At 43.1% G+C, this 9,686-nt stretch overlaps 3 protein-coding genes across 3 annotated transcripts; all 3 read left to right on the forward strand.

The window, feature by feature from the left end:
• Positions 1-1,366: 1,366 nt before the first annotated feature.
• cldn10e (claudin 10e) lies at positions 1,367-3,637 on the forward strand (the record flags this gene model as incomplete). The annotated part of the gene is made up of 5 exons (XM_080527328.1): positions 1,367-1,598; positions 2,002-2,163; positions 2,267-2,348; positions 2,871-2,981; positions 3,226-3,637. The coding sequence occupies 5 exons, from the start codon at positions 1,367-1,369 to the stop codon at positions 3,635-3,637; spliced, it is 999 nt and encodes a 332-aa protein (XP_080383454.1).
• Positions 3,638-5,245: 1,608 nt separating this feature from the next.
• Positions 5,246-6,793, forward strand: LOC308154153 (uncharacterized protein; the record flags this gene model as incomplete). Its single annotated transcript, XM_080527329.1, has 3 exons — positions 5,246-5,477; positions 6,134-6,221; positions 6,631-6,793. The coding sequence occupies 3 exons, from the start codon at positions 5,246-5,248 to the stop codon at positions 6,791-6,793; spliced, it is 483 nt and encodes a 160-aa protein (XP_080383455.1).
• An 835-nt stretch (positions 6,794-7,628) lies between these two features.
• On the forward strand, positions 7,629-8,995 carry cldn10d (claudin 10d; the record flags this gene model as incomplete). The annotated part of the gene is made up of 5 exons (XM_080525824.1): positions 7,629-7,860; positions 8,148-8,309; positions 8,417-8,498; positions 8,603-8,710; positions 8,815-8,995. 5 exons carry the CDS (start codon positions 7,629-7,631, stop codon positions 8,993-8,995), a joined length of 765 nt encoding a protein of 254 aa, XP_080381950.1.
• Between the last annotated feature and the right edge of the window lie 691 nt (positions 8,996-9,686).

The raw sequence follows: 9,686 nt of genomic DNA on the forward strand, positions 1-9,686 counted from the left end.
AACTTGAGGCGCATTACCGCCACCTACCGGACTGTGTTTGGACGTGGGCGGATTTGGAACACTTACGGAAGAAGTTATGCTTTTAACTGTAAACTCAATGAACCGGGAGTTCACCCGCTGCTCTAAGCAGCAGCACGTCATGGAGGATATCAGCAGGGGGACAGAACATTTCTACCCGGGAATTCGCTCCGCGCTGTGTCGACCGTGATAAGAGTGTCGTATCGACACCATTCAAATGGTTCTAGATTCCCTGTCCTCTCCCCTCTTGGGACACGTTTGATTTTTTATTGTAACCCACGGTAAACCACAGTTATTAACCCGCAAAGGGTGCCTCCGGGCACCGTCTTTGCCCGTTAATAACACCGGCTATGAAGGGGGTAGAAACACAAGACTATGCTGGCTAACTCCACCATCGGTATACGGTCATTTTGAGCCCTGAACCACCGTGGTGCCACCCCGAGAAGTGAACCGGGAGTAAACTCAATGAACCAGGAGTTCAACATGCGTCAAGTGCTTATATTCACTACGAGCAGTGTCGACATCGATCAGGCAGTAGCCATCTTATATGCTCATACAGTTCATAAAGCAGACAAGTGAAGGCAGTGGTTTTAAGGGTTCAAAAAACATGACTTTATTATGTGTACATAGCTTCCTCTCTCTCTCCCTCTCTCTCTTTCTCTTTCTCTCCAAAAAATCACGGTTAATAATATACCACATGCCGAGGAAAAAGTATACGATAGCTTCAAGTTCCTCCATGTTGCTATTGTTGTGGCTGTGTTGTGTCTCGTGAAAATATACGTCACCACCGCTGTTATGACGCGTAACTCCGCCTACTATCTCCTACTCCTCCTACTCGTTCCTGGTCTCTTGTGTATAGTGGAAAAAGGCTCATACCCAGAACTGTTCAAAAGCGTGCCGAAGCGAGCCGTGCTGACCCGAGCCGGGCCGGTAGTGGAAAAGCGCCATAAGTTAGGGACATGGAGATGATTGTTTTGGAAATTGGAGCTAAATGCTGAGGTGAGCATGATTACCTCCCCCAACTCCACACCTCCTGACACATGGTTCTGGGAACCTGAGCGTGAACAGACTCTCACCTACAGACAGGCATAGGAAAAGATAAGCAAGTTTCTTCTCAGCCCCAAGACAGCACAAGACGGGACGACAGGAGACAGGACGACAGGACGGGGGGAAACCTTTCACAAGGAAGGCCCACCAGTGTGAAAACAACACTAGAAAAAGCCCACAACCTGAGTCAGTTCTTGAGAAAAGGAGCGAAAAAAAGGAAAAGAGTCTGAGAAAAAGAAACAGATCAAGAAGCTTAGATCTAGACAATATACAGAGGCTCTGGACCAGGTAGGGACCAGAGATGAAGATCCGTGTGGTGCAGATCTGGGGCTTCCTGATGACGGTGCTGGGCTGGATCTTTGTGGCGTGCTCCATGGCCATGGAAGGCTGGAAGATCACTTCCCTTGGGGGCATGGGCGGCTCCTCCATCATCAAGGTGTCCTGGTACTGGTCCAGCCTGTGGAGGGCCTGCTTCACCGACTCCACCGCCGTCAGCAACTGCTACGACTTCCCCGTGCTGTGGTCTGTGGAGGGTGGGTATATTGTAGGATCATATAGGTAACAGCCAAAGAAATCTCTTGTTAGAGTCATTCTGTTTTCTTTCTATATTAGTGTGACAATCTGCCAGTTAAAATAAGCAAATAAGCAAAATAAGACAGTAGCAAGTAAACAAAACCAATGTATTTAGTCCAAACCCAACCATTTGTGTTGAACCATTTGGAACTAATGTAGTAGCAACCTACCCTGGTTTAGCAGGAAAACCCTGTTTTAACCCTGCTATAGCATTGTCTACTACCTACAGCAGAATGTGACAATGAGACTAATGACAAAAGTTATTCCTCTTTTGCTTCCTCTCCTATGAGGCCCACCCACAGTACATATACTGTAGATGTAATGTCAAGTGTGCCCCTGTTTTGGGTTATGCCCTGACCACAGACCACATCCAGATCGTGCGGGCCCTGCTGATGGGTGCTCTGTCCGTGGGCATGCTAGGCTTTGTGCTGAGCTTCTTGGGCATGGAGTGTACCTTCATCGGGGGCAAGGACAAGCCCAAACACAAGAATATCTTCACCGGAGGGATTTGTCACATCATCAGCGGTAAATGTTTCCCTTTAAGTAGACATCAGAGAGATCCTCTCCAGTGAAATGAGAAGTGCACTCTTAGAGTAGCTGTACCTCACTGCTCTTGCCTTACCCTCAGGCATTCTGTCCACATGTGGGTATGCTGTCTATGCCAAGTTTGTCTCAGGGGAATACTTCAACCCCAATTTCCATGGATTAAAGTAAGTAGAAATTAGCAAATTGGAGTGTTTATTATTTAGTACATTTACATGGATGTGGCAAAATGCTGCAGTAGAATGAATGGATTGGAGATACTGTACACTACATGTTTTTCATAATGTTAGAAGGGGATTTTTGTGCCAGTGCCGAAGCTCATGTTCTCTTTCTCTTCTCTTGTCTCTCTTTTACTTCTCCTATCTCTCTTCCAACCCAACCCCCCTCTCTCCATCTCTCTCTCTCTCTCTCTCTCTCACTCACTCACTCACTCACTCACTCACTCACTCACTCACTCACTCACTCACTCACTCACTCACTCACTCACTCACTCACTCACTCACTCACTCACTCACTCACTCACTCACTCACTCACTCACTCACTCACTCACTCACTCCCTCCCTCCCTCCCTCCCTCCCTCCCTCCCTCACTCACTCACTCACTCACACACACACACACACACACACTCACACACACACACACACACACACACACACACACACACACACACACACACACACACACACAGGTTTGACCTGGGGACTCCTCTGTTTCTGGGCTGGGTAGGCTCTGCTTTTCAAATGACAGGGGGGTCATTCTACCTGGTCTCTGTGGGCAAACTGCTCTGTCAGGATGAGGTGTAAGTATAAACACAGCCGCCCTCATACAGTAGACCACTATCTGTCAGCTCATCTGTGACATGTTTGTCAGCCAATTGATAGAGCAATTAACTAAAAGGATAGTCACTTAGACATTTTACTTAGACATTTTGCTCACTTGCAGTATAGGCATAGGCTTATAATACTGAATGTGAATACCAAATGACAGTAATGTAACACAATGTTTTCATTGTTTCATTCTCTGATTCACTACTGTCTCCCCAGCACGATAGTCATCCCAGCACTTCCTGAGGCAGGTCAGACCAAGTCCACTACGGCATTGTCCTCAGTGTCCGAGATCACCTCAAAGACCAAGGTTTCATCTGTCTCCGAGTTGGCTTCCAAGTCCACAACCTCGGAAGTATCTGCTATCTCTTCAAGGTCCGGACGCTCGTCCAAATCCAGCCGCTCTTCTAAATCAGAGCGCTCGTCGAAGTCTGGGCACTCCTCGAAGTCCGGGCGCTCCTCGAAGTCCGGGCGCTCCGATTCTGAGGGATCTTCCAGGTCTGGTCGAACATCGTCGAGGTCCCGTGGTTCAACACCGTCAGGAGCCAGCAGCAACAGTGGGACAGTGTCCTCTTTGTCAAGCAGGTCAAGGAGCGAGAGAGAACTCTTTATCAAAAACTCTTACATATGACCTGGTTCTGGCTCAGAAAGGTTTTCACTGGAAGGAAAGGAAAACCAATTCCAGCTATGTTAGTTCAATTGGGATAACATGCCTTTGTCCTATCTAATTAAGTTGAAGTTAAATGCATAGAAAGAAAATGACACCTCACTATAATCAAATGGTGATGAACTATGGATTCACAATAGGAAAGAGAGTGGCCACTGGCCTGTATGTTCACTGAGATTGCATCAGTTCACTCTTTGGTTTTGTCATGGTCTGCCTTCTTATAGTCCTTACTTCAAGACAGAGATATCATCATATTACATATAGCGTAACGTATTCCCCACCTGATGCATAAATGCACTTGACCAGCACAGATTAAACCCTGCCTATCTATGTAAAGGTTGAATGAACACTACCTGTCACAATACATAGTTAAGAAGGCATTTATCTAACCTACAGAAATATGTCATTGTACTTTTTTTTTGTAAATCAGCAATCAAACTTGATACGTATTGACTCCTATTTCGATTGAAATTGGAGAAGCGACTATGATTCTGTCCTTTCGTATGTCACAAGGGTTTTCTCCGAGAATTTTTATGAAACTTGGGTGAATGATGGCACTTGCCATACATTTACGAAATTACACGGATTGGCCAAATGTTTACGAAAGATGCGTCTTTCCATAGAGATTGTTTGGGAGATTAGAGGTGACGCCGACTAATCATTAAATACGTCACGTCGTAGGGTTCAAAGTGGAGAGCCAGGGGTGGGCATAGCCTTACGAATTTGGGAATCATTTTGAGAAATCACCACAAAGCTATAAGAAGCAAGACTTTTTTTTCAATTGTGATTATGATTGTAAACGTTTATGAATAAACATCTTGCTTCATTCACTGGCTTCATTGCATCACTCTCCTTTTATAGAGGGGAGCTACATCATGTTTACTGCTATATACTTGTTTCAGTTAAGGTGGACCAACCATACTAAGATCTTGTGCTCATGTTATTTGTGGCTTCTATAAAAAAAACTCATGAATAATGTTTTATCATAAGACAGCAGTTTGATGTTCACACTCCCTATTTGAACTAATACTGTATCCCAACATTTAAAAAAATTAGATGTCTCCCCAGGTTGTTTACAATAGGCCTACATACTGTAACAAGCCTGTATACACATACCATTACTGGCAAATTATTGAATAAGCTCATATTACAATCATTTCTGTCTAGTTTCTTCCACTATCAAAAACTACACAAAAAAATAATACATGCATTTTTTAAATCAATAATATCAGTAAATGTAAATATACTGTATGTAAATATGAGACATACACTGTGTCTGAGAACCAAGCTTGGTTTGTTCCCGGCAAAAAAACACACACACACACACACACACACACACACACACACACACACACACACACACCTACAAGCATTCAGGGAGGTTGACTGTAAACAGTCTGCCTTTGTCCCCACAACTACATAAGCATACAAACCTCTGCAGATGTATGCACGATTAATAGACTGGTTCTCCAATACTCTGCTCTTTTAAATAAAAGTGGACTCATTTTAGGGACTCGATTCATTTGAGCTCCCGTAAGTTACCTTTCGCTAGCTCTCGGCCTGCCCAGAGGGATGTGGAGGAGGCTGACTCAGATCCTGGGGCTGCTGGTGTCCACGCTGGGCTGGGGGTTTGTGGCCTGTACCCTGGGCATGGACTACTGGAGGGTGGCCCAGATTGGGGGCCAGGGTGGCTCCTCCGTCATCAGAGTGGCCTGGTACTGGTCCAGCCTATGGAAGGACTGCTATGTGGACTCCAGCGATGTGGTCAACTGTGTGGACTTTGGGGTTCTGTGGAAAGTGAAACGTGGGTAGAGTACAGGATACTCTTGTTCATTATGCTATACTGTAAAGTACAATCAGGGCAGATCAGCTCTACAATTAGAGCCTTATATGTGAAAAACCATTAATAATTCATCCAAAATATTAATTAGTCTCACAAATAGTATGGGATATGTGTCTCTGAGTGTTCCTTGAGTTTATTTTCTCTAAATTGACAATTTCAATAATACAGTAATAACTGATGACTAGTTAAGGGAGATGTCTTATGTACGATAACAGGTGTGCGTGTTTGTGTGTGTGTGTGTGTGTGTGTGTGTGTGTGTGTGTGTGCGTGTTCATGTGTGTGTGTCTCTGTGTGTGTACATCCACCCACAGCATACATCCAAGGAGTGAGGGGGCTTGTGATGCTTGGTCTAGCTCTAGGAATAGTGGGGACTGTGTTTACCTGTGTTGGAATGGAGTGCACTTACATTGGGGGAGGCAAGAAAACCAATAACAAAATGTTACTTACAGCAGCTGCTTTCCATTTTGTAGGCGGTAAGTATGATCTCTTAGTCACTTATCAAGGCACTTACTAAATACAAATACCTAGATGTTTCCACATAGAAGCTTCTCCCCTCAACTGTAAATGTATTTTCCCTCCTTATTTGTTTCCCTAATGACTGACACATCCTCATGCAGGAGTCTCAGACATTGCCGGTTATTGCTTATACATAAACAGAGTTGCAGCAGCATTTCTTCATGCTAAAGCAGACCCTTCAAAAATAAGGTAACATTTCAAATACTTCATAATGATTTGAAGAAGATATTGTTTTTCTCGAATGGGGTTTGTCAGGGGTTTGTAATGAATATTAAATGAATATAGAAAAACATCACTCTGTTATTGCTAATCATGTTGCTGTTATTCACAGGTATGATCTTGGCGCTCCTCTTTGTCTTGGGCTAGTGGCAGGTTTTCTCTGTATATTAGGATCCATTCTATACGCTACTACTGCATGCAACGTGACCCATTTAGAAAGGTAAGATGTATAAGCAGTATAAGCAGTATAAGCAGTATAAGCAGCTATTTGCCTCCACTGGGATTATTAACAACTCATAATCTGCACTGTTTTTTGGATTGACTGTAATCATCTTCTACTGTTTTTGTCTATCAGTGAGGAACCCCCTCTGTCCTCCAGATCCCCCATGGTGACCCTCACTAGAGCAGGAACACCCTCCAGCATATTAATAACCAGAACAAAGAGTGAATCAAGTCACTCTGAGCAGTCATGGGAATCAAAGAAGTCAAGCAAGCCCCGCCCCTACAAGATTACCTCTGATGACATAGTTGTGATTGTGTGACACTATGGAAGAAGATCATAGGGGCTGTACTGTTGTTGCTGGAATGGTCGCAGTAGCCTACAGTATGTTCACTGGGAAAACATTAGTAACAACCAAAAACAACAATATCAATACAATAGGTAACAACACACTAAAACAACCTAATTAGTAGTGGACCAAACTATGATACACTGATCAACTAATGCTATTGCGACTAATCAACTGTTTCTATTTTTGTGTTTTCTAAAAGGCTACTGTATGTGTTTTATTCATCAATACATAAGATTTACTGTGTATCAAATATTTTGTATTTAAAAACATTTGAATTTGCCCCATTGGTACAATAAAGATCTACTCTACTCTGCTCTACTAGGTAATATAGTTTTTCTTTTACGAATTTCTCCAGAACATATTGTACTAACTTACCCACAGCAGACTAATTCTGCCATGGTTTGATATTAGAGTCACCCAGCATCCTTTAGCACTGACTTCAGTCATAGTCACTGTGATGTGAGATAAAGAACTATAAGGGTTCAGGCTGAGTAAAACCAGGAGGGAGGGCAGGAGCCAACCAGAAACAACACCCCACCCCTGACACTATTTATCTCTTTCTCGATCCTGGGAAAGAAAAAGATGCTTACCGAGCAAAACCCTGGATAAACAGTTTTGTAAGCACAAGTCAAACTTCCACAATGCTGGCTTGACTATGAAGCACTGGTGGCACCTCGACCAAAGGACCTGTAGCTGCCCCGGAATCTCACTCCAGCTCTGCTCACTGAACACGCTCCCTCTGGTACATCTTCATCCTTTCATCTTCCTGGTTTCAGAGCCACTGCACTAACTCAAGGAGAGCACCATGAAGTATAGGACTCTGGTGATGTACATGGAGATCGGCTCCTTCGTGTCATGCCTGGGAGGCTGGATACTGGTGTGCTCCACCCTGCCCACGGAGTACTGGACCTGGTCAGAGGTGGGAAGCGTTGTCATCACCACCTCCAATTACTACTACAACCTGTGGAAGGACTGCATCTCCGACACCACAGGGGTGTCTGACTGCAAAGAGTATCCCTCTATGCTAGCACTACCAGGTAGGCTATACGGAGGCCACTACAAGTGGTTGTTACTTAGTTCATGGGGTTGGATGGGTGGGTTATCGATGGATGCTACTGGCTAGAGTTTAGTATCTTCAAAAAAAATGTCTATGTGTAGTGTAGTTGTCATTTGGCCGATGATCTTAAGCAGTCATTCACAGTGAGAATGTATAAAGAGGCTGAGCAGATTGAATACAAGCATCATGAGCAACATTACCCAAAAGCAACTAGACATCATAAAATTGTGCTACAGTAGAATATAACCCACAAATTCAACCATACAGTGTTCCTCCATGTCTGCCGCGCTCTGGCCGTCTGTGCTGTCATCCTCGGATTCTTTGGTGCCGTCCTCACATTGGTGGGGATGAAGTGCACCAAGATCGGAGGGTCAGAGATCGCCAACGCAAGGGTCACCTTTGCAGGGGGGATAACCTATCTGGCGTCTGGTAAGATATCTTTGTTTTTCTTTTGTGGGTTGGGGAATATATGATCAATTTATGTAAGTTACATGATTTTATTTGGGATAAGACACCAATAGCTCTTATTTTCCCAGGGTTTTGCAGCATCATCCTTTACTCCTATTGGGGTAACAAGATTCGAGCCGAGTTTGTGGATCCCAATTTTAGGGCACAGAAGTGAGTTTATGTGGAAATCAATTTGATTTAATTAATACTGATATCAGAATAATATAGATTTCAAATAGTGAGGGGTACCAAGATATATATTTTTTTCTCCTCAGATTTGAAATTGGAGCTGCAGTTTTTATTGGCTGGGGAGGCTCCGTCTTGCTCCTCGCTGGGAGTAGTGTGCTCACTTACTTCTCAGGAAAGGAAGGGCTCCACTCCACGTAAGACTTTTAAACTTCCTGCTATATCTATAGACGATAGCTTTAGAGGACTCCATTTTGTTTCAAGTTTGAACAATGTGTAATTCTACTGCTCTGCATTTCAGTTCAAAGAAAAGGCCACGCTCTTATGCCACAGCACGGACCAGGCGCACATACATGTTGCCACCATCATCCAGAGTGACACTGAGGCCACCATTGTTTCAAGGAAGCAGAGAAGGAAGAGGAAGCAGGAAGAGCAGGACTACTAGAACCACAAGGACCTTTAGCAGGGATGACTTTGTGTGAGCTGCAGTCAAATGAGACATGGTGGGACAGGACTCAAACAGTTCTGCATCACATTTCAGTAGCTTCTGTGATGCTAACATAAACCTTTTCATTTGAATGTTTGTTGCACTTGATTTTATTTATCTCAGTAAAAAAGTGAATTATTTCCCTATAACTGTATTGTAAATATGTTTTTACAGAATGGGTCAGTAAATTAAGATTTTTTGAAACATATTTTTAACTATCTTTTCACTTTATTAACTGAGTGTGTTACATCATGTTACATATCATTGAAATTGTTTTAAAAATATTGATTGCATTTTAAATGTTTGTAATTACCGGTACTGGATCTAAAACAAGTCAAGTACTATGTATTCATTTGATTTCTACAAAAGTTTTATTGTTTGTATAAACATTTTCCATACAGACATTTTCTTGACACATTCTTTCATTTGACACACGTCTTACACATTTCATGTATACAAATTTGACACCACAAAACCAAACATATAGTACCACACTTGGAGTGCAATATCAAATTTCATAAAAACCTTTATGAAGACTTACCTAAAGTACATTTGTTATATAAAAATGAACACTGAAAACTGCTACGAGATTGGGGATGTAAAATGACTATCAAGTCAATCAGCAATGTCATTGTTGTACCTTTCCATAGATACAGTCCTGAGCAGGGTAACTCTCTGTCTCTTAT

Source organism: Nansenia antarctica (assembly GCF_963989245.1).
Source record: "Nansenia antarctica genome assembly, chromosome: 3".
In the NCBI taxonomy this organism is placed as follows: domain Eukaryota; kingdom Metazoa; phylum Chordata; class Actinopteri; order Argentiniformes; family Microstomatidae; genus Nansenia; species Nansenia antarctica.